This window comes from Miscanthus floridulus, chromosome 1, assembly GCF_019320115.1.
Source record: "Miscanthus floridulus cultivar M001 chromosome 1, ASM1932011v1, whole genome shotgun sequence".
Taxonomy (NCBI): Eukaryota; Viridiplantae; Streptophyta; class Magnoliopsida; order Poales; family Poaceae; genus Miscanthus; species Miscanthus floridulus.
The window spans coordinates 150,031,456-150,057,881 of NC_089580.1; the positions used below are offsets into that span (position 1 = coordinate 150,031,456).

General features: G+C 42.7%; 3 protein-coding genes and 1 pseudogene across 8 annotated transcripts; 2 read left to right on the forward strand and 2 right to left on the reverse strand.

The window, feature by feature from the left end:
* The first annotated feature begins 406 nt into the window (after positions 1 to 406).
* Positions 407 to 7,086, forward strand: LOC136497735 (uncharacterized). Of its 6 annotated transcripts, none has more exons than XM_066493586.1 (17): positions 407 to 557; positions 685 to 747; positions 1,307 to 1,429; positions 1,522 to 1,585; positions 1,780 to 1,852; positions 2,612 to 2,657; positions 2,737 to 2,847; positions 3,647 to 3,713; positions 3,954 to 4,044; positions 4,263 to 4,323; positions 4,409 to 4,539; positions 4,627 to 4,744; positions 4,925 to 5,048; positions 5,891 to 5,992; positions 6,063 to 6,131; positions 6,440 to 6,603; positions 6,718 to 7,085. In XM_066493586.1, exons 1-16 carry the CDS (start codon positions 486 to 488, stop codon positions 6,496 to 6,498), a joined length of 1,374 nt encoding a protein of 457 aa, XP_066349683.1. In that variant the 5' UTR covers positions 407 to 485; the 3' UTR covers positions 6,499 to 6,603; positions 6,718 to 7,085. The 6 variants fall into 6 exon arrangements, with proteins under 6 accessions (XP_066349683.1, XP_066349688.1, XP_066349692.1 ...); XM_066493591.1 differs by having other exon boundaries at positions 6,726 to 7,085; XM_066493595.1 differs by having other exon boundaries at positions 6,754 to 7,085.
* Positions 7,087 to 9,173: 2,087 nt separating this feature from the next.
* LOC136543831 (uncharacterized) lies at positions 9,174 to 12,430 on the reverse strand (annotated as a pseudogene).
* Positions 12,431 to 13,891: 1,461 nt separating this feature from the next.
* Positions 13,892 to 17,406, forward strand: LOC136543837 (probable F-actin-capping protein subunit beta). Its single transcript, XM_066536180.1, has 8 exons — positions 13,892 to 14,709; positions 15,101 to 15,171; positions 15,583 to 15,696; positions 15,860 to 15,942; positions 16,025 to 16,086; positions 16,258 to 16,377; positions 16,880 to 16,975; positions 17,090 to 17,406. Exons 1-8 carry the CDS (start codon positions 14,581 to 14,583, stop codon positions 17,171 to 17,173), a joined length of 759 nt encoding a protein of 252 aa, XP_066392277.1. The 5' UTR covers positions 13,892 to 14,580; the 3' UTR covers positions 17,174 to 17,406.
* Positions 17,407 to 19,778: 2,372 nt separating this feature from the next.
* On the reverse strand, positions 19,779 to 22,311 carry LOC136497769 (co-chaperone protein p23-1-like). The gene is made up of 6 exons (XM_066493629.1): positions 22,089 to 22,311; positions 21,271 to 21,454; positions 21,026 to 21,185; positions 20,907 to 20,935; positions 20,760 to 20,835; positions 19,779 to 20,068 (listed from the first exon to the last, which is right to left on the reverse strand). The coding sequence occupies exons 1-6, from the start codon at positions 22,091 to 22,093 to the stop codon at positions 19,983 to 19,985; spliced, it is 540 nt and encodes a 179-aa protein (XP_066349726.1). The 5' UTR covers positions 22,094 to 22,311; the 3' UTR covers positions 19,779 to 19,982.
* Positions 22,312 to 26,426: the final 4,115 nt, after the last annotated feature.

Here is a 26,426-nt window from a genome sequence, read left to right on the forward strand (position 1 = left end):
CCGCCCGCCTGGAGTTGGCGCGGCGGCTGAGGCTTCGGAGGCGGGCGCGCATCTTGGACTGCGGGACGCAGGGAGGCGCGGTGCGCCTGGTGACGCGCGGTCGGGCGACGACGGCCTGGCGCGGACAGGCGGCTTGGCTAGGGCCACCTTCGCCTGGGGCAGGGAGCCGTCTTGGGGGCGGATGGCGGCAGCGAGGCTTGGCCCGGGGGCGCGGCGCGGGGTGGGGGCGGCGGCGCTCTGTCATTACCGCGAGTGAGAGAACGAGAGGGGGAGGGATGAGAGGGCAGGGTCAATGAGCTCAGGAGCAAATGATCAGTTGAGGCTAAAATTTTAAGTAAAAAATATTAAAAATGAATTTAAATTTTAAAATTACGTTACAATGTGTTGACTCCTTTGTAAGGGCATTTCAGCGAACCCCATCTCATTTGGGGGAAGGTCACCTCCACGAGGGCGAAGAAGGGTTCCTCTGACCGGGCGAGGCTACCATGGCGGCGCCTGACCCCGAGACGGCGGCGGCGCTGCGGGCGGAGGTCGCCACGCTGCGGATGCGCGTACAGGTGTGGAACCCTAGCTGCAGTTGGGATTTCTGCTTGCTATATATGTGTCTTCGACTTCGCCTAATTGTTGCCATGCATGAGTTCCGTACGTTTTTCTCCTCCTAAATTGTGGGTTGGGTGTGGCTAGGAGCTGGAGGCAGAGAACCAGAGGCTGGCCAGGATTGCTTCGAGCTGTACCTGCGGATTCAAGGTGACGCTCTTCACTCTCTTACGGCTGCAAAGATATGCTAGAGCGGTTTTGTTCCTTAAGCCTTATAGACACGAGGGATCTGACAATCGGATTAGTTGTTTCCTTACGATCTTATGCCATTTTAACCTTTTGGAGGGCAATAACTAATATAGTGTGAGGTATCGGTACAATTTGCAATAACTGTTCCATGCGATTACTTGTTGGCTGGAAAATGAAAGCTAAAATAAAGTTTCTGTTCCATGGGATATCTGTACAATTTGACAACCGGATTAGTTGTTTCCTTACATGCTAATAGAAAGTTTCTGTTCTTTTATCATTATGTTAGATTATTGTCCTTAATATTGGCTGTTACCATGACTATCTGAAAACGAATTTCGATATATCTTTATGGCAATCCTCAGCACTGTTATATGCATACTCATATGAATGCGTGGAACTCAAAAGTGTGATTCATCATCCGCACAAGATTCAACACTGTTATAAGCAAGTCAATGTACTGCATATCTTGTACCATGAGGTTCTTGTTGTTGATACTTTGCCTAACTTTATTCTTCTATAGGAGGACAGTGTTGGATCCATTACTACACAGCATAATGGGAAATTTCATCAAAGTGGCCCTTTGGAGAAAGATTTGAGCTTTCCATTTGATCACGCAGTAATATCCACTGCAAATGAAGTACATGTACATATTATCGAAGAAATTCTTATCTGATCTAGTTCATCTTGTTGTGAGCATTATATTATATGATTAATGTGTTTGCCTTTGACCTACAGTGCAACAGAAATGCAGAGGGCAATGGTTTGCCTGATGATTCAGGCAAAAGTAATAAAAGAAGAGGTACTACTGTGCTAAATACACCTATTTTAGGGAAAAAAGTTATTATGAGAAATGATGTTTGCTTTCATGATGTTCAGTATGTGCGTACCGTGGTTCGCCTCTAGTTTTCCTTTTCCCCTTGACTATTGGAAACATTAACTACATTACAACTGTTCTGTAGAATTTTACTGATTTTTTATTTATTTAATGCACAGGTCGCAATGTGGGGATTTTAAGTCACTGCCCAAAGCGACTAGTTGCTCTAAAAGTCATGTACTTTGGCCAGAGGTGTGTTATCCTCTGAATAGAGCATGCATACTTCATTTAGCCTGCCTATGAATTCTTCTTTTCAAATTTTTTGAATTGATAAACGTTTCTTTAGGGCCTGTTTGGATCACCTAATGGATTGTTGGAATCTGGATTGTGAATGGGATTATAATAATCTGGGTTGTTTGGATCCTTGGATTATAGGTGCTTGATTATAGGATTTGGTCTTTTGAGCACTTATAATCTCCTCAGGTTTGCGATAGATTATAGGATTCCAGTAGTCTGTTGATTGGATTATTATAACCCAACCCATAATCTAGGGTGTTTGGATCACCTAGAGATTTATTTTATCTTATTACTATAATCCAAAAAAGGTGATCCAAACAGGCCCAGTGGTTTATGGTGAATTCTTTCATTAGAATCCTACTATTCTCTGATCCAGTGGAAACAAACTACTATAATGCTGCATGTCAAGAGTTTTTTTCCCCTTAAACTGACTGTCTTTGTTGATCAAGTCATGTACTCATGTCAGTACTAAAAGCAATTGTTGTTATTCAATGTATTTACTACACTTCTTACATTTGATCCCAAACAAATAAAATATTTTAAAAAACCAATGTCCTTCTCTAATTTTAACATGTTTTAATTTTTCCTTAAAATATTTGACCTTCTCTTGGCATCTGCTCATGTGCTCTGTTCTTAGCTGGTTCTTGTTCAAACTGTATTACTTGTGATCTGTCTTTTCTCCCCGTTCATATGACTCTGCTTGCTCTTGTGCAGATTCTATGGTTTTTCTTCTGAAGGTAACATTGAGCCAACAGTTGAGGTGATATCCCTGTTGAGCTGTTTGCTTTGCTATTTTCAAAGTCATTTCCTCAAGAAGCTCCATCTTCTTGTTTTGTCAGTCTGAGATATTTAAAGCACTGGAAAGAGCAAACCTTATGGTTGGCAGTAGGAAAGAAGCATGCTATTCGAGGTGTGGAAGAACTGACAAAGGAGTTTCTGCTACTGGACAGGTAGCTGCAGAATCCCTGTTATTCTGGCGAGTAACTCAAATGCCAGAGTCTAATGAAGCCTGTTTGATTATATATTTATATGCTTCTTTATACTTGTAAATCATGGTCTTAGCTTTTATGTATTTTGGAGTAATACTTGGTACTGACTTTAATGCTATATAAAGAACACTTTTCAAAACTCCCAGGTATTCTGGAGCAATCCTTTGTCTCTAGTTTTCATGCTATTGGGAGCACCTGTCGGGGCTTATATGTGTTCTGATTTCTGAAGTAATGCTTGTGTCTGTTTTAGTGCTAAAAATACAACTTTCGAGTGTTGACAACATGGTCACAAGAATCATGCCTATTGAACCAATACTTGTTGCTACTGATTATAGAAGTGATCACTATGTAACTTGGTAAATCCAGATAAAAAAAACTTTCCCTTTTTTTATTTTCCCCTTCACATGGGTAGTCTTTAACAGGTTTCAAACTTGTATGAAACATTTTTATGTACCACATTGTAGAAGCTTTTTTTTTATAAAGAATATAATTAGTATGAGATTTACAGAATGTTGACTGTATGCACTCTGCTGGAAATTGTTTCATTTTGTATTCTTTAATTTTTTATTTGGTAGTGTGCTGAAATGGTTTAGGTTTTTCGCCGATGGTTTCCCTTATAAACTGGGTCAATTCTGTTTCTTCTAAATTGAAAGGCAGAGCTCCTGCTAGCATTAAAAAAAAGTGCTGAAATGGAGTTATCTGGATTCTGGAGTGGGCATTGTGCATTAAAGAGATATTTTACCTCTTTTCCAACATGCAGGTGATTTCCTTATATCTGCGATCGAACATAAAGGATGTTGGAGGGGACATGTTAGATGAAAGATCTGGTATGCTTCTGCCTTGTATTCCCTTAGTGGTGTTGTAGACACCAAGGAGTGACATGAGTAATGATATGATTTGTTTCTTAAACAACTTGCTATCTTGCTAAGGGGAAAACCTCGATCTTCCCCTATCTAATGCATTTTGTTTGCTCCTGTCCTCGTATCATATTTTCCTAGCAGATGTCTCAATTGCATCTTAGCTTCACTTGCAATTATTTTCTGTCACACTAAGATTTTTGTCGACAGAAATTGATTATGTGAAGGTATTGAATAGAATTCTTCCAAGAGATATACGTGTACTAGGTTGGTGTCCTGTTCCAGCAGGTTTTGATGCAAGGTTAGCTATGTTCCATGTTTTATATTGTTCTTTCTTCTTGCAAGGATAAATGTACTGTTTTGCAAACAAGCATATATGATATATCTATTTACAAGTGTTAATCCTAAGGAGATAAAGTGCTCCATCTTTTTGTGATCAGGTTATCATGTCCAGTTATATGATGTTACTCTGTGGTTGCTGATTGGCACTTGATTTTTTCTCCCACTGCTATTTTGCAGATTCACCTGTTTGAGCCGGGAATATAAATACTTATTTTGGAAGGGGGACTTGGATATATTGGTACTTACACTACCCTTGATATTTATACTTGCCCAATGAGTTAAGACTTGTCCATGTCTACTGAGCTACTTTCATTTGCAAGCAGGAAATGCAAAAAGCTGCATCCAAATTTATTGGAGAGCATGACTTCAGGAATTTTTGTAAGATGGATGCAGCAAATGTGAGTAAATACAGGCGGCGCATTACAGAATTTACTATTTCCGCATGTGACAGAAGGTTAAATTTACATTGTACTTGAACACTCATTTCATTTTGCATTTTAATATCCTCTAATGCCCAGTAAAAATGCTTCATATCTTCTAGGTCCAACAATCATGAGCTGTGCTCCATGATGATCAAGGGTACCGCTTTCCTGTGGCATCAAGTTCGCTGCATGGTAGCTGTGCTATTTCTAATAGGTCAAGGCCTTGAGTCACCATCTGTAAGTAAAATTTCCTCTTAAGCTTCGTTTTGTCGAAGAGTCAATCACATGTTCCCTCAGGTCCATGCACTGTCGATACCCCATGCAAGAACTGGGTGTGATGTAGTTTTGGTGAAACCATGCTTGTACATGGCTTGGTAAGGATTTCTTACCTCTGTTAATTTTCTTATTTTACCGCAGGTAGTTGATTCACTATTGGATATTAAGAAAACTCCTAGGAAACCTCAATATAAAATGGCGCCAGAGCTTCCATTGATTTTGCGATATTGTCTATTTGATAAAGCCAATTTTATGTGTTCATCAGGTTTGTCTTGTTAGACTTTTGGAGATCACTTTCAGAGATCATTCTTTAGCCATTGAGTATTATTTGATATGTTAATGTGTCCTCAAAACAAGATGTGTCACTTACTTGCTCACATGATCATATAATTTTACTTCGATGCGGACCAGTGACTGGACTCCTAGTAATTCCAAGAAAGGCCTTGACTCCCTAGTCACACTGGATGCTTGGATCCTTTGGAAACACTGTAATGAGTGTGTGTTCAATGGAGTCCTCGGATGTGTGCAACGAGTCCTTAGTCTAATCCTTGAAGAGGGGCATTGTGGTGTTTAGTGGGTGCTAAAGGGTTTGGCGCGTCTTGATGCTTCTGGTTGAGCCTTGTAGTGTTTCCTTCGATTTGGTTGGGGTTGCTCTTTCTTGTTTCCTCTATGGCTGGTCTCGCTCAGGACCTGAGTTGAGTTGTCTTAGTGTGTAGCTGTGTTGCATGTGTGTTGTAAACTTGTAACTATCATGTTTTGTTCTTCTTAATGCAATGATATGCAGCTATCCTGCATATTCGGGAAAAAATCCGTATAATTTACTTCCAGTTCTTGATTTAACTGAAAATGCTAGGTCTAGGCAATCCATTTGTTTTTTCTGCTTATGCTTTAAATGGGATCAACAGAATATAATTGTATCAGAAAACTTTTAACCATGGCATGATATTTTCAGCAAATTTAAGCAAGAAATTTGGAAAAAAGTATTCTCAGTTCAGTTCTCTTGTGTATAAAGCTAGACTCTGTGTTGTATTTTCTTCATTATTTGTTCACTGTATTTTTTGTCTTTTGTATGGGTATCAATTGTGATGGACTATCATTTGACTTCAGATGCCAGCCGGTCTCTGACTGAGCACTTAAACGATGAATATCATCATCATATGCTCCAAGCTGAAATATTTCACATAGCGTCCTCATGTTTACCTTTTCTAGGTACATAAATCAAATATTTTCTTTGTTTTATTTGATACCCTAAAAATCTAAAAGTGAGATGCCACTGCAGAACCAAATTCATCAGAAACGCTTCAGAAGAAGAGGAACCATATTCCTCTCCTGTCACGACAAACAGAGCGTAAGTTTGTGATCTTTTTATGGGCTGAATATGCAGAATATTTCTCCTATCATTTTGTTTCTATATGGAGAAACCAATGCTTTATGTGGGACCATCAGTTTCCACTATCATCTTGAATATTCTGACAGTATATTTGACTGTTGGTGGCCAATACTAACCATAAATTTAGCCCATTGTGCATGTGCACCTAATGTCCATCCCTATATAAGGACACTACAATACATTTTCAGTCTTCCAATGCAATGCTTAGTTTTAACATTTTCTCTCGGTACATCTGAAACAAATGTTTCCTGATTTTCTTATTTCAGCTTCTTATGAGGAACGTATATCAAAAGTCAAAACGAAGCTGGCTGATAATCTCAAGTAGAGCATCTGTTTTGAATTGTTACACCAATACTTTGAAGAGAACTGATGGAACTGTAGAAGATTTGTGCTTCTTAGTGTAAATTCTGCCACAACCAAAAGCCTACATGTATGCTCTGATAATTTTACTATTTTATTCACTCTGGAGCCATGCATTTGTTTTTCCATAAATACTTTGCTATCGTAGGAGGCAATCTCTTTATGCCAGTCTTCGCTTCTTAAGCTTGGCAGGTTTATGATGTGCATGGTTTGATGGCAGAATTGGATCTGTTAACATGTGGAGATGGAAACTATCAGGAAACGTGAGCTGATTGGATTTCACCATTTTGTGAGGTGCTAGAGCGTGCTGCCTATCTTAGATTATTAGCTGTTCTAGACCTCAGCAATTAGAATGTAGAACATATATACAGACTAAAACATATGAAGCCCCACATTTCGCGTATTGTCATGTTGTGCAATTCTCTTTCAAAATAGTGCAAGTGGGTTGTGCTTTTTCCTGAGTTCTTTGTAAAATAGTCTAGGAACCATGTAATTTTGTTCTCACATGCTGGTGTACCAAAACTGTACTAAGCATCCCTTGCAAAGAGGGGGTGGCAAAGCCCTCTTAGACTATCTCCAACGATGGAGACCCAAACCATAATTTAGGTTATACACAGTGAATGAGTCACGGACGCAGAAAATATCCTCTCCAACGGCCTACGCAAGTCCTCACCTGCTCCCTCTCCTCTCTCTCTGCTCAATCTCTCCCTCTCTTCTCTCCCCTAGGCGGCAGCTCCAGATTTGCGCCGCCCAAGCCGGCGAGGAGGAGGAGCAAGGTGGCCACGCCGTTCAAGGTGTTCAACACCGCCGTCGCCGTGCTCCTATGACCAGGCCGCCTTCTCCGTGCGCGGCGCTGCTCCTCCGGTGGACCTCGTGCTCGCGTCCGCTCCCTCATGGCGTCGCCTCCACCTCATGGCGTCCAGCTCCGTGCCAGGCCGCCTCCATGGCATCGCTACTCATCGCCGCGGGGGCGAGCTGGGTCTGGGCGCCACCCGTTGAATGGCCGAGCTGCCGACGACGGCGAGTACCCACCGGCGATTCCACCTCTCTCGCCACCTCCTCCCATCACGCGCGCGAGGGGCAGCCCGGCGCTCGTTCCCCGCCAGATCAGCTCCTCCGCGCCGCCCTCCCCTTCTAGATCCTTCTAGGCCTCTCCAGATCCTTAGAGGCCGGAGAAATGGATAAGTCCAGGGCGGCGGCGGCATGGAGCTGATCTGCGCGGCGGTGGAGCTTGGGTGTTCACCAGGGGCGCGTTTGGTTCCTGGGTTCCCTCCTCGGACCGCTGGGAGCCGGATCTGGGTCGCGCGGCTGCTCCTCGCCGCGGGCGCTCCCTGCCTTGCCCCGCCGGCCGCGCCCCGCCGTGGACCCGTCTGGAAGCGCCGGTGTCTCCCCGCCGCGGGCTCGCCTCGCCGAGCCGGCCGCGCCTCGCCAACGTCCAACCACTACGGGCGTCAGACATTTGCGTCGTCTCCCTGGAGACGCTTATTTGCGTTGCGTATCGGGTGGAATGCAAAATGGGTACTCTGTTTGGGTGCTCCGTTGGACTGTGGTTATCGCTACCCAAAACACTGTGTACGCCTCATTTTGAGTCTGGGTAACGTCGTTGGAGACAGTCTTAAGTTTTAGTAAATGAGAAGCTATATAAGAAACATTTCATGTGAGTTCTGTATTTCCAGCTGGATTATTTAAGTTACTTGCATTCGCATTTAAGCAGCGTTCCTTATGTTACAACGAATGCACGTTACTTTGAGTCAGAATCATTTGGTTTCCCAAGTGGCCATCCATCCTTTCCTTGTTTCCAGGGCATCCCATTCATTGTGGTGACTGTCGTTGCTACAAGATGATGGCAAAGCTTTATTTTGCGCTGGTAGGTGTCATGTGGTTGTTGATGCTATCTGTTGGCACTCGTGCTCCGGGATTGCTGAGCCTTGCATTTTTCTTGTTCCCACGGGCAGCAAATCAAATGGGACAAGTGCTGTAGTGTAGTAACGCCTATGTACTCTGCAGAGTTTTACAGCAAATCAAATGACAGGAGAGTACCAGGTTTTAGGGGGTTTCTGCAATAAAGCTATGTGTCACTTATGCTGTCCAGTCTGACTACATTGTCCTAGTATTTCTATGATATCATCAAAGTACTGTATGATTTGTTTTCCTTTTGGGTTACGAAACTGAGCTTATACATGTCTATATCAGCACATCGCTCAAATTTGGGCTCTTCTTGACGTGAATTTGTAGCTCTTTTTTTAAAAAAAAAATTCAGAGAAATGGTTGATGGTAGGCCGTAGTGGGGCTTGGCTACTATGTCTAGTCCTGTCTTAAAGGGGCTATTGCGTTCTTTCCCCAATTTTGACATCCAATTGTGATTTTACCTCTGTTTCTGTCATCGTTGTGATTTTACTCCTATTATTTGAAAACGAAGCTTAAGTATACCCCTACTCTGGTAACAGCAAGTAACGGTGTTAAATGGGCTCGGTAAGGACAAGTTTGCCCATGCAAAATTGCCCCTACTTATCTGAATACATTGTGATTTTATCCCTGTTTTCTAAAAAATTTGACAGCATAATTACACAACTTGTTACCTATGATTCCACACAGCATGCAAATATAGATAGATAATATCACATCAAATAAAAGTGTAGCAAAAGTATCCATACAGTACAAAGCCTCATCCAACATACATGTCCAACAAAAGCGGTAGCTAATAGTGAGATATTACATGTTCAGTGTCATACATCACATTCATGCAGCTATTCCCAACAGTGCACCCAACCTCCCTCCTCTTCCTCTTCCGCTTCCTCTTCCGCTTCCTCTTCCTCTTCCTTCTGTTCCAGCCCCTTCTGCTCCTTCTGTTCCAGGTCCTACACTTGCACTTCCTCTTCCTCTTCCTCTTCCCCTTCTCCTTCCCCTTCCCCTTCCCCTTGCACTTGCACTTGCACTTGCACTTCACATGAATGGAGAAAAATGGTTCAGTAAACAAGTTGACTAAATAAGCATTTTTTTCAAACAATAATAACTTTGTAATAGAAATTCTCTACTATGAAACTTTGTAAAACACTGAAACATCAAAACAAGCACAAGTTACAAATGACACAGAAACAACCTAAAGATATGACAAGGTAAACCATTAACACTTAGAGCACTGAATGATCACTTCAAAACAATCATAGGCATTGAAGGTAGCTCGGTGTGGCAATTTGACTGTCAGGCCTTGTATCAAGGCAGTCCAGCGGCAACTGAGGACCAGGGCCAGACGGGTTTGGCCCAAGCTTCTATCTTGCAGCCTGGGAAACGGTCAAGAATAGCATCATGTGCTTCATGGATGCCTTTCACAGAGAAGAAGTGCAACTAGAAAGGGTGAACAGATCATACATGGTATTGTTGCCAAAAAAGCCTGGATTGCTAGCCCTGATCATACCTGACTACAAGGCTGCAGTCACAAATCAAGAAGCTTGTTGATCTAGACCAGACTGGATTCATCCAAGGTCGATCCACACTGCTCGATTAGTTTGCAAACGCCACTGGACAGCAAATCAACTATAACAAGAGTACAGCTGTGCCCATTCACATGGACGAAGAGACTGCTGGCTCTACTGCTATGCAAACAAGGCCGACTAACCATCAACATTTAAGCTAGGCTGGTTTTAGTTGCTACTTCTATTATTGATTTAAATTCAAGAAATACTTGCAATTGAATAAAAATCTACAGTTGTAATGATCTTTTGAGTAGTCATTTAAATATGGCAGGCAACAGACACTAACGAAATCCTCTTTTGAAATACAAATGAGCATGACTCACATTGTTTGTGAAGATGGTTCATTTTGAGAAGATGAGCGATTTCTCTTTTGACTAGCAGTTGGACCTCCTTGGCAATGCTTCGCTATATGGCCTAGTTCATTACATTCAGAACATGGTCTCCTTTTCTTACTGGTGGTGGCCTCATCATAGGACTTGATCCTAGAATTTCTTGGTCTTCCTGGTTTCCTTCTCAGTTTAGGCTTCTTGATTTTATAGCCCAAATCAACATGTGGCCAATTATCCTTGGATGTCATTGGATTGAAAGAACATGCATATGCCTTTTTTAACCGATCAATAGAGAAGTATTCATGCACAAAGTCATCCATTCGTACCTCTCTACTAATCTTAGAAATGAAAGCTAAAGCATGGGTGCAGGGCTGTCCAGTTACTTGCCAAGCCCTACATATCAATACCTGAATCTGTTCACAGTTACTTCAGCTGTTCCAGCCCCACATATCAATACCTCATGGCCCTTGATACTCTTGGCTTTAGCATTTAGAGCATTGGTCACAGCTGGAATGATTATGCCTGACATTTTACTAGCAAGCTTGGCTCTCAAAACAAATTTCTCAATGATCATTTGTCTTATCTTGTCATGCATATCCACAATTTGAAAATTCTTGGTTTTGGACACCCAACTGTTAAAGCTTTCAGAGAGGTTGTTGTTGATGTAATCTACCTTGCATTCTTCCCCAAATTTGCTTCTACTCCACACAAATGGATGGTTGTCATCCAACCAGGATAGTGCACTAGGATCCTTCTCCTCTATGTTTCGCATGAAGTACTTGAACTTGTCATTTGTGAAGCTCTTGGCAGCTGCCCACATATTCTTACCATAAAGCTCACCACTGTACCCATTCTTCTTCATGTTCTTCCACAAGTGCCTCATGCATTCTCTATGTTCCACTCCTGGGTACACATCATGTACAGCCACCTCAAGTCATTTGCCCGCATCTGTACTAATGACCAAGCCTGTAGGAGTACCAATAGCCTTCTTTAAGTTTGTCACAAACCAAGTCCAACTTTCTTTAGACTCGGTCTCAATCACACCATAAGCCACTAGAAATAAGCAGTTTTGACCATCCACTGCAACAGCTGTTGCTAACTGACCCCTTCCCCTTCCAGTCAAGTGTGTGGCATCCATGGCAATGTAAGGCCTACATCCTTGCAAGAACCCATCAATGCATGGTTTAAGAGCAACAAAGAACCTACTGAAACACAAATCACCATTGTCATCTTCTTCAGTGTCTATGTCAACTATGCTGCCAGGTACTACTTTTAGAAGCTTAGCTTGATAAGTTGGTAGCAAGTTATAGCTATCATTCCACTTCCCATATATGATGTCCATTGCCCTTAGCTTGCCTCTGAAAACTCTATCGTATGGAACTTCTATCGAGTACTTCTTCTTGAGCCTATCTTGCAACTCCTTTGGTGTCATTTCAGGGTCTTCCCGCAGTAAATCGACAACTCTTTCAGCTACCCATTTATTGGAGGCCATTGTTTCACCATAATTGTTGAATGAACCACACGTATGCTTTGGACCACTGGTCTTAACCTGCAAAAAAAAACAGCAAGAAAAGAACCATTTTATTAGTAAATTGCTGCACACTAATACTTCTTACTTGATGCTGAATGTTACAAAAATTTTGAAATCACCTTGCACCCAATGTACTTTTTACTTGTAGATGCAAAAAACTTCCAGTTGCAACCCTGATTTGCTCTCTTGCATATGGCTCTAAATCTGCTCTTGTCCTTTTTCACAATATCAAAAGCATGATCATTCAAGATGGCATGATGTGTAACTGCAGATTTGCACTGATCCACGTCTGGAAACACCATATTTATATCAATACATGGATTATCAACATCGTATGAGAAGGGTGGAGGGTCATATTCATCATCATCATCAACAACTGGTTCATCGGGATTAAACTCAGGGTCAGAGCAATCATCACAAGAATCAGAGGATGTAGCCAAGTCACTATCATAGCTGCTATCACTTGCTGCCATAAGTGAATCAATGTCAGAATATATGCCCTCCTCATCAACTCCTACACCCTCATCATGATGTGCACCTTTTGCTTTGGATTTGGTGGCTCTCTCTTTTTTGGTGGCTCTCTCTTTTTTGTTTGTGGATGTGGCTCTCTCAGTAGTGTTTGTCTCATTGGTGGGCACTCTATTCCTTACAGAAGGGTGGCACCTACGTTTTGTTGGTGAAAATTACAATGGACCCTCAAAATCATTAATTTGGGCATTAATGTACACCTTTCCCTTCTCTTTATTGAGTTCAAACCACTCAAGCAACTGCTCATCAGTTTTAATCTCAATAGAAGGTCCTCTAGAAATTTCATCCAATGCACGCCACAAACTTATGTACTGTTTTGAACCCCACATGTAGTGCTCAGCTATGAAATTAACTAGCTGCAGTAGGTCAAAGCTATGCATGTCAACAACTTGAGTAGGCAAGGTTCTACCCTGTTGCCATGATTTTGGTCCCTCATCAGGCAAATTGAAAAATGACAGAACTCTAACAACAAGACTCATATTCATGTGATTTGGCCTACAAATCACATCACCGAATACACAGTTAGCTAAATCGCTCTACAGACGGAAACTCATTCTTCCTACAGATTGATACTAATTTTCCTAAAAACCAAATCACATGAGCTATAAATCTTACCTAGTCTCTTCACCAACGTCACATAAATCCATCTCACCGGGCTCGCTGCTCCTGTCCTCGCGTGGCGTAGCGCCTGGAGGCCTGCCCGCTTGGGGCGCCTACCGCCCGACCACGCTGCGGCATGCCAGAGTGCCCACGGTCAGGCGCAGGTGCACTCTCCGATGCACTCTCCTACATGCACCAGCTCGTCTTCTTGATCCTCTCCCTCTTCCTCCCCGATGCAACCTTCTCCGCACCCGCCGGGTCGTGCAACCGGCAGTGCAGCAGCACCACGGTGCCGTACCCTCCAGATCCGAATATGAATATTAATGTTAGGGCTTGGGCGCACGGTTTCGCACAGCAGGAAGAGAAGACCAAGGGGAGGGCGTACCTGGTGATGCTCGTCGCCGGCGAAGGGGCCGAAGTAGCAGCGACGGCCGGCCCAGTCGTCTGTGGATGGGGGGTTGCGCGCTCGCCGCCGCCTGCCGCCTGGCCCCCGTGCCGCGTACTCGCCAAACGGCGCCCCGTGCCGCCTGCCCGCGCGCGCGCTCTCGCACCCACGAGCCAGGTGCCCTGTTGCTGGCCGACGAGAGGGAGAGGGAGAGAGATGCGACGGGAGCTGAAGGCTGTTGGCCGACGGGAGGGAGAGATGGGAATGGGACGGCAGGAAGAGAAGAGTGAATAGCGAGAGAGAGAACGAAGAGATAGGGGCAATTTAGTCTTTTGCCTTTGTGTTTAGATATTTTGATTTTTTTAATTTATTTTTTTCCAAGTGCATTTAACGGTCATCCAAAACAGGGGTAAACGGAGCTTTCATTTCATCAAAGTGAGGGCAAAATCATAATGTTACAAAAAAACAGGGGTAAAATTACAATTAGACTCCTGAACAAGGGTAAGAACACAATTTCCCCTATCTTAAACCGTAAAAAAAACACAGTTTGGTGACATGAGCAGCAAACAGAGATTAGAGAGGGATCCAAGAAAGATAACAAAAGAGACTGAAATGGAAAGACCATCGGAGAGCCACAGGAGCAGCTGGTTGAGGGACGACCAAGGGCGTGATTGGGGCTCATGGTTGCACGACCAAATAAGTTGGGTTGAGTTTGTATAAGTGGTCGTGTTCGGTTGTCTTTGCTATTGTCTAATATGAGACGAGATTGTGTTTGGTTGTATGTATGCATCAGTTTTTTTTGGTGTCTGACGTATGGGTCCCTATATCCTGGATGAATCAAGTTATCCTGCATCATGAGAGAAGGAGAAATTCAGAAGTTATCCTGCACCATGAGAGAAGGAGAAATTCAGAAGATAGAGACATACGGAATAAAGGAAGACAAACAAATAAAAAGAATAAAAAGATGCAGGCAAAAGATATAAGCAGCGCAACCAAACAGGACGAAGTATACGGAGGGACGCAGGATGCCCCTTCCACGCCCTGATTCAGGCAACCAATCACCGAAACCGAAGCGAGTGGAGAGGAAGACGACGACGTCGTAGCAGCAGGAGGAGCAGGAGAAGGGAAGAAATTAACGAGGGATCTACGAGAGGAGGGTGGTGGGCAGGAAGAAGAATAAGGCGAGCAGAGAGCCGTTCGCATGGAGGCGGCGATGGATCTGATGCGGCGGATGCCGCCACGGAGCGCGGAGACGGCGCTCAACGCGCTGCTCTCCCTCCTCCCCGATCACTCCCTCGACCTCCTCTCCCAGGTCGACCTCCCGCTCCAGGTATTCCTCCACCGCCGTCCCGGTGCGTCCTCTGGTTCGGATAGGGATTAAACTGCTCCAACGCATTTGCTTCCTTCGTCTCGAATCGCTCGCGGGAATCGGACCCTCCGCCGTGCCCGTGAGTGGGTTTCTTGGTAAATGCGCGTTTCTTGCCTTTGCACCTGTACTTGGCATGGGTTCGTCTGAATCGAGGTCACAGGTCAGGTAGAATCGCGCTGGTCCAAACCCATTTTTACACGTTTCAGTGGCACCGAATCCGAATTATGCTGCCCGCCGAATGAGCTTCCCTGTCGCGTGCAGTTAGATTCTTCAATTATGTTTGCTTCTCTCTCATCTATGTGCTTCCATCCCCTTACTGATACACAAGGTCAATTGGTTTATTGTTTTTCAGGTTTGCATGGATAAGGAGAGCCTGAAGGAATACATTCTATGCGAATATAACCGTGACGCTGACTCCTACAGGTCAGAATCAAGATTCCCCCCATGATTACATTTACATTTTATTCATGTTCTTGTTCTCCATTAGCATTGGAAGGTTGGGGGGCATTAGTTAGACTGGACTATCTTTATTTTGTAGCGCATGTCGCAAAAAGGCTCATTGCAGTGCCTGATCTGAATGAGTAAACATGACCCGACGACAGAACTTCAAATCCTTTTTGAAGGATCCCTTATTTCAGAACTAAAGCTGTCGGGAATTCCCAATCAATTAAATTTGTTCAGAGAGCCAGATCCATGGATGCTTTAATGAGTCTGATTTAGTATTTATATCAACATAAAAACAACGACTCTGATTCAGTTGGCTAGTAGGGCAGACTTCAAATCTTGTGGGTCTCTTTTGTTTTGCCATTTTCTGATTGTGTGGTCGGTTTGCAGATCTCCTTGGTCAAACAAATATGATCCCCCTTTGGAAGACGGGACAGTTCCTTCTCAAGAGATGAGGAATCTTGAGGTTGAGGCAAATGAAGTTTTCTCAGTGTATCGTGACCAGTAAGATTCGTGTTACATGTTGCTGTCTCCTTAAAGCAGCAGTGCTGAGTAAATGCAATATGAAAGAAGGCTATGATCAGCATGATCCTTAGTTTAGTATCTTATTGATGATATCTATCATGTGGATGTAAAACAAGTAACAAGGTCTCCCGTTAACTATTAGGTACTATGAAGGTGGCATCTCATCTGTTTACATTTGGGAGGATGAAGATAATGGGTTTATCGCATGCTTCTTAATTAAGAAAGGTCTACACAAATGCCTGAAGTGATATAGTTTTCAAATTAGGTTAAACCTCATTTTACTTGAATTTCTTATTGGTTGTTTCAGACGGACAAGGAAAAAGAGGGTACATGCAGATTGGTTCATGGGATGCTATTCATATTATTCAGGTAACTCATGGAAGCCTTGCTTATAAATAACCAATTATTAGACTATCTGTTTTCCTCATGTGAACCTTTGCTGGCAAATAGTTATTTTTTTTGGCTCATTTCCTGTCTCCTGGTGTTGCTGTTTTGTTAGGTTTTGGTGTAAGAGTTAAAACACTTGTTTGATGTTAATAGGTTGGTCCTGAAGAAGAAGGAGCGGCACATTACTGCTTGAACAGCACTGTGATGCTCTCATTGACAACAGACAACAAGCAGTCTGGAACCTTCAACTTGTCTGGATCGATTAGACGACAGGTTCTGTCTCCCACTTGTTCTCTTCTTAGTCCATCTAGTGTTAAATGTTTTCGATACCATGGGCACCGTTTTAATTAAGGTGTCTTACTTCTAATTAGGTGCACAACTAACTGGCATCCCTATTTTCCACTGCTCTTGTTGTTTATTTAATAGGTCTGAGACTTTGTGCACTTAACAATGCGCACTGATTTTTTTTGAATTTGTAGGCTAGCTATTATGAACTAACAAAGAAATGTATACTTCGAAGTTCAAACAAATGAACTGCTAAGTTACTTGCAGTTTAGTAAAGCCTAGAAGGCCAGTAGAAACAAGATAGCATGTGCTAAGCAAAAATAATTAGCAACTTTTCAATTGTTTAGGAACTACCAAAGTAGGATATGATAATCTGTTTCTGAACTAAATAAGCATTATGTAGGGCATTACTTCTTTGATTAGAAACCTTACCGAGGTATATAGACAATTGGAAGAAGCTAATGTGACAACTATCTGTTTCTATTTGCAGATGAGTATGACCCTTGCTGTAGCTGATGGACACCTTGTTAATATGGGGAAAATGATAGAAGAAATGGAGGGGAAGCTGAGAAATTCACTGGACCAGGTAACAGTTTCGCATTGACAATGATTATGGCGAATATTGAGATCTTCCAAAGTTGCCAACGTCATTTGCAACTTGCCAATTCTTTAGCTGCATGCAATATCATTCTGTTGGCAGGTTTATTTCGGGAAGACCAGAGAAATGGTTTGCACTCTTCGGCCACCACCAGAAGTGCTTAATATGAGACTACCAGACAGCTGAGCCAGTGCATAGAAGTGTCAATCTTCACTCTAGGCGTGGTCTGTCTGTGCTTCATAGTTAGTTGTCTGTGCATCTGTATCGACATTTGTTGAGGTATCTATCATAGGAGCTGTTGTGATTAAATGGGAAACATTGAGCGAACCATGGTCAGCTGTATCCGCGAAGTGTTTTGACAGGAGCAAGTGTTTGCAGCAGAACTGAGTTACCAACAAATGAATCTCCATACAAAATTCTGTTGTTGGCGTTCTTTATCTTCTGAAGATCTGATGGTGTTGTGTCTGGCCTTGCAATCTGTCAAAGCATTAAATATGGTGTTTAGTTTGAGGAGCCAACTCATACCGGATAAGGTGGTGCATCGTGAGTCCAATTTTAAATTTGGTGGTCCAAATGCTTAGGAAATGAAGTGGTGCTGTATGAACTTCTGTTTCACAAATCAAAAAAAAAAAAAAGAGGTGTAGGACTACCATATTTCTCAAATCAAACACCTAATTTTTTGGACTGGAGAACAAAGCTGGGCTCAGAATGAGTTCTTGCGGACTTTCAGTTCCGGTACTGGTCCCAAGGTTTCACAAGTACTATGTCGATCAAAGCTCGAACAGCTGGCTGCACTGCTTGGGCATGCTTATGCCCAGGCTGCACACAAGTGGGGGTTGCCGGCACAGCTTTCCGACGGGCGACGGGCGACGGGCTTTGGATTTCAGAAGAAACAGCAAGCATATCAGCCGATCGATCTGCCTCGGCCTACCTGGAAACAGTTACAATCCGCCTTGACCTTTCCATTTGTCCATAACGAAGATGCCTCCTTCCGGTTGTGCCATTCTTAAGCCAACCATGTCCAACGTCAGCGATCAAGTAGCCAAGTAGGGGGTGTCAGTGCCAACAGTTTCCCAACGGTGTCTTCTAGTGTTATCGGTACTTTGCAACGAAACCAATATGTTTTAAAATCGGACTTCGTATCATTGTGGGATACGAGTTGTTCTGACTTGTATGACTATGGTCTCTGAGTTCGGGTCACATACAGAACAGAGGGCGAGGCGCCTTTGGGAAGTAAAAAAGCTGGAATGGAAGAATCAATTCGCTCTTTAATATTACTCCCTCCATTTTAAAATAAGTGTTCACTTCGATGAGTAATTAATTCTAAATTTGACCCAAAATATATAAAAAAATATATTAATGTTTACGATACTAAATAGACATTATTTGTTAACCACGTCATATATTTTTATGATAAATTTATTTAGAGATACAAATACTGATACCATTTTTTTATAAATTTAGTCAAACTTGATATTGGTTGACTCCTCAAATCGTGAGAGGTGCATTTATTTTAGAACGAATGGAGCATCTATCTATATCTATATCTACCTCCTTTGTCTTCTTTTCGATAAGAACATGTATATCATTTTTGGAGAAATTAGGTATAGATATAGATATATCATTTTTGGAGAAATTAGGTATAGATATAGATACAAATAGATATTATATCCTCTTCGTCTCGATAAGAACACGCATATCGTTTTTGGAGAATTAAATATAAATATAGATATAGATATATACTCCCTCCTCTGTCTTCGCCTCAATAATAACGCCCACTGGAGAAATTAGATAGATAGATAGATAGATAGATAGATAGATACTCCCTCCTCTGTATTCGTCTCTATAAGAATGCACATATCGTTTTTGAAGAGAATCAATTTTCAATTTAACTAGATTTATAAAAAAGCAGTACGAATATTTATATCTCTATATATGTTTACCATCAAAGTATATTACATTATTTAAAAAAAATATTTGGTCAAATTTATTTTAAAATTGGTTGACTTCTCAGGAGATGAGATATACACCTTTTTTAGGTGAAGGTTGTCACATAGTTTTTACTATATATATATTTAAATATAACATATATCTAAGTGTATAACAAAAGCTACTAATTATCTATAAAAAGATAAAATAGGGTATAGTTTAAATGGAGGGAGTAGTTACTATATTTTTCTTAGAAACTTATTAGTCTCTAACTTTACCCAAATCAAATCAAATAATTTTAAATTTAACTAAATTTTTACAAAAAAAAATACTAATGACATCGAATAAGCATCATCAGCTAAATTTTAGTAACACAATAGTGTCATAGAATTAATAATATTCTCTATAAACTTATGAACTTAACAGTTTTCTTTGACATGAAGATAAATGTCGATGTCATCGACATTTTGATTTGGCCCCGTTCGGCTTACCTTATATCCGGTTTGTTCGGCTTATTTTTTCAGTCGGAACAGTGTTTTTCTCTCACAACATTTCAGCCAGAATAGTGTTTTTCAACCAAATTTCATCAAGCCGAACGAAGCCATTTAACTATTTAGGTGACATGCCACTCCTACTCCTTAAAATTAATTAGGTGGCATGCCACTCCTTAAAATTTCCTGGCCGACCTAGGTTGATTTTTGAGTCGAGCTGGGAGGTCGACATAGTGATATGGTAACTTGCATCCAGTTTTACGGAGTGTCGGTTCATCTATTCTCATTACACTATCAGCATCACACTTGTTCAAGCAGTATCACATGTTCTGACTTCTAACGAGCGGCATCAAGAGTCACGTTCCATGATGGATGCAAATAAGCTCTGACCAAATATCATATCAGCAGTTCACAAGGTTCAGCCAAAAACTAAAACAGCACAACTGTTTTGTATTCTTTACTTCATAGGCAGTGAGTGATTCATCCTCCAGATTTTACACAAAAAATCTAAGGGAACATCTAGCCTAGCTAGATACCGCAGACACCTATGGCATGGAGCAAACTCAAATGCTTCTTCATGGCTTCACTTCCTCTGCGGCTGCTGCTGCGGGAGCTGCTGCGTCCTCCCCCTTGCTCTCCTCTATCTTACCACCTTCTTCATCTGCATTTTATCCGCAAAACAAGATTAGTACCAGAGTAGAATGTCTTCAAAACGCAAAGAAATGGAACCAGTGAAGGCTGAAATGGTCTTCAGGAGCAAAACAATTTGGACTTCTAATATGACTCCCCACATCAGTTTAGTAAACAAGTCAACACTTGACCACTACACTTATACTTAGACCATACATCACTGTGCAGAAATCAACACATAAGACTGGCACAGTCTTGCCTAAGAAGCAACATGCGGCAAATGACTGGGTCTAGCAGCTTGAAATGTGGTGTCCACGACAGTCAACAGAACATTTAAGGATATCGTTGTAAAAAATTTTAGCAGCCAAACATCAAGATGTAGCAACAACCTAAGAAAATTGAAATTCTAGAAACCGTCATTGTTTTCTGACAGGGTGATACTGATGTGAGCTATTGAGCTATTGTATGCTACTGTTGATGTCACTTGAAAAGAGTCATGAACCATACTGAGGTTGCAAGAGCTTCTACTACTATGTCAATACACCCTCAGAAATATTCTGGATTACAAGTTAACTATCAACAAGAGATTATTCAAGTATCCAAACCACCCAAATATGTAGTAGAATGTTTGTACCCCCATGATAGTGTAAATCCATGGCTAAATCTAGGAACAGCTGCCCTTAAGTAAATAAACAATTGGGATGACAAGGAGAATGATGTACCTTTGTTAGCACTTTCAACCACATCATCTTCATCATCCTCAATATCGTCATCATCAGCACCTCCCATGTCCAGTTTCTACAATGACAAGACACCATGAAACTTTGCTCCCATCTTAATCATCAAAAAAACTTTCACTAGACACTTACCGAGAAGTCCATATCACCAAAGTCATTAACTGCGATGTTATGAATAATATGTCACTTCAAGCTAAACTAAATAGTAGTAAGGAAACAAAAACAGAATCAACCAAAACTGAAATACTAACATCCAACATCCTCATCATCCTCATCCTGCCATTTGTCCCAGTCAACCTTCAAGAACACAGGTGGCTTGCCCTCCTTTTTCAGCAGCCTTGGCCACCACTTGCTCTCAGCTTTCTTGATCAGGTAGCATATGGTCCTTGGGGCAACAGCTGCTTTGCTCTCCTGCAAACAGCAAGACCGATAGAATTAGAACCTGAAAAAAATGCTACATCCACAAGAGAAAGCATGTGTTAAATAGTAAACCAACCTCCACATTCACAGCATCAAACAGCTCAAGGTCAAACTCATAGGGCAAGTCATCTGAGCCCTTTGCCGAGAAGTTGAAATGGCCTTCAGGCTTCAAGTTCAGCTTCACATCCTTGGCGTCGGGCAGCTCTATCGTCAAGAACACCCTGTCGGACCTCTGTGCCCACTTAGTGATTGGGTGGCGACTGCAAAGCAAAATCGGACCCATGAAATTCCTCAAAACCATACTCAAACGTCAACATATATATCTCATCCTCTAAGCAGGTACTGCATAACCAAGAGATGCTACCACATAATATTCGAATCTCCCAACACCAACAACTTGCAGGTTACTGGCCGTTTGACGCAATCATCTCATATTTCACCCCAATTAAAGAAGCAGTATTAAGCACAAACATAAGCGCTAGATGTAGGATCACGGAAAGCATCAAGAGCATGGCAATTTCAGATTTCGTAGCGACCACGCTAAACAAGTCAGTAACAACAGATTTCTGAGGCGCATCCGTGTCTTCAAGTCAATTTTACCTAACAAACTAGAACAGGCGATCCTCTGAAAGCATCAAGAGCATGGATATTTCAGATTTCCTAGCGACCACGCTAAACAAGTCGTAACAACAGATTTCTGAGGCGCATAGTCAATTTTACCCAACAAACTAGAACAGGCGATCCTCTGAGAACCTATGAGCAAAATAGCGCCATGTTATTCGCACACAATCACACGTCCCACACACACCGCAACCAGAAGAGCACCAAAAACAACCACACCACGTCTCATGAATCCAAGAACAAGAACTACGGAAAGATCGCAACGAGCCGTACCTCATGCTTCCTCCTCGTGAACGCAGGTGCGCGGGGTCTGCGTCGGGGATCTGGGGATTAGGGTTTAGACGACTTGGGAGAAGACCGCCGATGGGGGAGAGGATGCGCTGGGCAGGGGCAGTCAGCAGGAGGGTATAAGAAGACGAAGCGGCGGACCGGGACAGAATTGAGGGCAAACTTGTCAAACTGCGGGATCGCGCGAGGAGTGCTGCTGCTTCCAAAAGGCTCTAGATGGTTCCATTTCTTTCCAGTCCAGAGCCACTTTGGATTTCCCTCTAAAAAAAAGAGCCACTTCCGATTAAAAAAAAAAGAGCCACATGGATTTTTGCTCCTTTTTATTTTTGTTTTATATAAATTCATCGTACACTGCACTAGTTGAGATACTCCCTCCTCCCAGTTTTGTTATATAAGAAATATCAATATTATGATAAAAATAATTATTATTAAATTAATAGTGAATATATTTTATAGTAAATATATTTATATAGAGACATAAATATGGATTCTCTTTCTTGTTTTGCTAAGAAACGATACGTGCATGCTTTGAGAGGAGTTTTTATTATTATTGAGGACCATTATAGTTTTCGAAGCTCGAAGCCGTCACTATTCGTCTATTTTAAAATATATAGTTATAATTTTTCGTCTCCTATAAGTATACCAAAGAATACATATAGAGATGACTTGGGCCTAGCTGTAGACGTATACGACGACGTATATTTCATTGAAGCCCCTCTCCCTTATCACTGACACCTGAGCCCCACATGTCATCTTCTTCCTCTTCCTCCTCCAGTCATCTTCCCTTGCTGAGCAGCATCCGCCACTGTCGATGGCGAGCAGCAGCAGCACGTGGGCGAGCGGTCGACGGTGGGGCGCATGTGGCTGGCGGAGCACGCGGCCGGCGCAAAGCTCGTGGCCTGGGCGACACGTGGAGCTCGCGGTCGGGCGAAGCTCGTGGCCCAGACCGACATGCTGCTGCATCTTCTACTCACCCGCGTGGTCGTGTGACCGTTGCGGCGGTGGCTCGCCAGCTCGCCACTGATGCCGACAGATGCTGCTTAGCAAGGGAAGATGAGAAGAGGAGGAAGAAAATGATGACATGTGGGGCCAATGCATCAGTGATAGGGAAGAAGGGTTGCAATGAAATATACGTCGTCGTATATGCCTGCAGGTAAGCCCAAGACATCTCAAAACGTATTATGTGGCATTCTTGCGGGAAACGAAGAATTGTAATGGTACGCTTCAAAATAAGCAAAGAATAATGATATTTCTCCAAACTTCAAAAATTACAATGGTATGAATCATAAAAACCTTCGAGAGAAAGGGTTACATACTCCATCCATTCTACAGTATTTATCCACGGCACACCAAATCACAAATTGGGCAAATCACAAATTGGGTATAGCACCTGCCCAAGAGAAATTAATATAGCTATTTCTCTCTATCAAAGCATTTACTCAAGGTAAGAAGTAGAAGTACTCTGATAAGGTCATGGACAAGTATTATAGAATGAGTAGATTATAATCTCTATTGCAAACACACTGCGTAAAAATTAATAGAATGGGTAGATTATAATCTCTATTCCAAACACACTACCTAAAAATATAAATTACTAGCGAATTGCTGCGGGAATTGCGATCGATTTGGAATGAAATTCAACTACATATAATTACTTATATAAAGGAATAAACTATTTTAATGTTAGTGGATGGTGTGGCATGCTGATGTGGACAACTATATCCTTATTAGTGGATGATGTGTCTTATTGATGTGTATATCATAGTGGGCCGTAATTGAATCTGACAATGGACTTGCTTAATTAGTTTAATTCTTTAGTTGCAAAGCCTTTTAATACGTAAACCCCACTAGAGTTCTAGTACCACTAAGTGTGAGTGTTATTTGCATATGCATTGCGCTTAGTTACATGGTGAGGTGTAAGAGAAAATCCTTGAAAAATGTTTGTAAAAGGCTAATCCATGTGCGTAAGTTGTTGGAGCACTTGAAGAGTTAGCAAATTTGAAAAAGGGGCAAAAAAAAAAACTAGTGCTTCGAGGGTTCTGGTGAGCACCGGATTGTTCCGGTGGTACCCCCACCAGAGCACCGGACTTTGCGCTACACATAAGGATGTACACAGAGCCTAGGGTTAGTCACTGGACTGATCCTGTGCTAAACCCTAGGGGGCATCGGATGATGCGCATGCACTGTTCACTGCACGAGAGTTTCAAAGGTGGTCACTAGATTGACGGTGCTAGGTCAAAGGTCCTAAATGGCTAGAGAAAGGTGAATAGCCTAATAAAAATTTCTACAAAAACACTAGAGCACTTGGATAACTAAATGGCGAAAAGCAAGTTTTGCTCTAGCTCCAACAGGGTTGCAACCACCTACCAAACAATCTAGTGACTATGATCTCTATGTCAAGCAATTCACTAAGTCACTACGTAGCTAAACTAGTGAGCTAGCTAGAACAAGGTAAACGACTAATTACTTCTAGCTAAACCACTAACTAGCTACTACACTATCACTACACAAGTATCAACTAACAAATATAATACAAGTGGTAGAGAGATATACCAATCGTGACAAGAGACAATAAATGAATACCAAGTGAAATCCAAAGAGCCAATTGGCATATAATTTTTATCCTGAGGTTCACTTGCTTGCCGGCAAGCTAGTCCCCATTGTGAAGGCCAGTTCACTTGGTGGTTCGTGAGCTAAAAGGTGTCGTAAGCCTAGCCTTACTGAAAGGTCCTTGTGTGGTTTTGGTAATTGAGTGACAACCCTAGGTGGACTAATTGTGTTTATGTGAGATACACAGGTGATTAGTCCACAAGTACATGTGTGTGAGCAACATATGCCGTGAAGGTGAAAATGGTTTGGAGATGTTGCAAAGCTCACACATGTGATGATGAAGGAGCTTATTGCACATGAGATATGACATTGAGTCATGTGATCAAGGTGGAGAAGATCAAGACAAGACTTGGCTTGATGGACCGGTTGCAAGCGTGAAGGGCAAGTCGGAGGCTTTGGAGCGATGGACCGCGTGGCGGTGAAGCTTGAGTAAGACTTGACGCCGATGGACGAAGGCAACGGTAAAAAGCAAGTGAAGTCAAGATCAATGAACCAATATGATCACGTGATGATATGAAGTGGATCATATCACTGTTGATCATGTTGGTGCATGTGTTGCATCGACATTGGAGGAGATGGAATGGAATGCGCAAGGCAAAGGTATAACCTAGGGCATTTCATTTCACCGGTCATAGGTGTGTAGAGAAGTTGATGACTGGGTTTAGGATAGATGGCCGTACTATCAAGAGGGGCAAACTTGTTTGCATATCGGTCATCTAGTGCCACTCGAGTGATCTAACTTTGCATTGTCGCTAGGATCGAGTGGCGTGGCAAGTTGAGTGGCTAATCCTTTGGAAAACGTTTGTGAAAATGCTAACACAAATACACATGGTGGTGCACACTTGGTGGTGTTGGCACATTTGCAAAGGAGAAGAAATTGGAGTTGATGTGAATCAACTCGGCGATGAAACGAAGGCGAGAAGGGTTAGGAACTCCACTGGCGGAGTGTCCGCCCGTGAGTGCGGATAGTCCGACGGTGCCACCGGTGCCCTGTTCTGGAAAAATAGGGTCTCACAGTGTGGACCAGACACTGGTCACGTAGTGACCGAACGCTGGGTTCCAGCGTCCGGTCAGTAGTGGCAGTCAGCGGGCAGACGCCGGTCATCGACCGGACGCTGGCGCTGGAAGTGACCGGATGCTGGCCGTATGCGTCCGGTCAAGGTGACGTGTGATGATGCAAGCAGAGCAGTGTTGCTGGAGGTGACCAGACGTTGGTGCTGTGTCCAATCGCGACCGACCGAACACGTCCGGTCATGTCTGGTACCTTACTGGAAATGGCCGGACGCTGGGGTTGCTGAGTCCGGTCAGTTGTTGCTGCAGCATCCGGTCAACAGATGACCGTTGGGATCCTATGAACAGCATTTAAAGAAGGGGACACATGGCGTGCATCACACGACCGGATGCTGGGGTTCAGCGCCCGGTCGATCGGACCGGAGCGTCCGGTCATTCCGACTTTTGCCCAGTGAAGGGGTAACGGCTCTATTTGTTCATGGGGTTATAAATATAAGCCATGGTCGGCCTTGGGCCGGTAGCTGAGCACACTAGAGCCTTGGTGGCTTGTGTAGTAGTGCTTGGGAGCCCTCCATCTTACATATACTTGATAGTGATCATTCGATTGTGTGAGAGAGCGATTCTAGTGCGATTGTATCGTGAGGTTGCATCGAGTGGCACTAGGTGATCGAGTTGCAAGCTGGTGGTGCCTGTTACTCTTGG

What these genes read in the sequence shown, in the direction of transcription:
- LOC136497735 (XM_066493586.1), top strand. Translation starts at nt 486, where the DNA reads ATGGCGGCGCCTGACCCCGAGACGGCGGCGGCGCTGCGGGCGGAGGTC. An exon ending in ACATTGAGCCAACAGTTGAG is followed by an intron (nt 2,658 to 2,736) that starts GTGATATCCCTG and finishes TTGTTTTGTCAG; the next exon opens with TCTGAGATATTTAAAGCACT. An exon ending in CAATTTTATGTGTTCATCAG is followed by an intron (nt 5,049 to 5,890) that starts GTTTGTCTTGTT and finishes ATTTGACTTCAG; the next exon opens with ATGCCAGCCGGTCTCTGACT.
- LOC136543837 (XM_066536180.1), top strand. Translation starts at nt 14,581, where the DNA reads ATGGAGGCGGCGATGGATCTGATGCGGCGGATGCCGCCACGGAGCGCG. An exon ending in TTCTCAGTGTATCGTGACCA is followed by an intron (nt 15,697 to 15,859) that starts GTAAGATTCGTG and finishes GTTAACTATTAG; the next exon opens with GTACTATGAAGGTGGCATCT. An exon ending in ATGCTATTCATATTATTCAG is followed by an intron (nt 16,087 to 16,257) that starts GTAACTCATGGA and finishes TGATGTTAATAG; the next exon opens with GTTGGTCCTGAAGAAGAAGG.
- LOC136497769 (XM_066493629.1), bottom strand. An exon ending in TTGGTGATATGGACTTCTCG is followed by an intron (nt 20,836 to 20,906) that starts GTAAGTGTCTAG and finishes TTGTCATTGTAG; the next exon opens with AAACTGGACATGGGAGGTGC. An exon ending in GGTTGAAAGTGCTAACAAAG is followed by an intron (nt 20,069 to 20,759) that starts GTACATCATTCT and finishes GATAAAATGCAG; the next exon opens with ATGAAGAAGGTGGTAAGATA.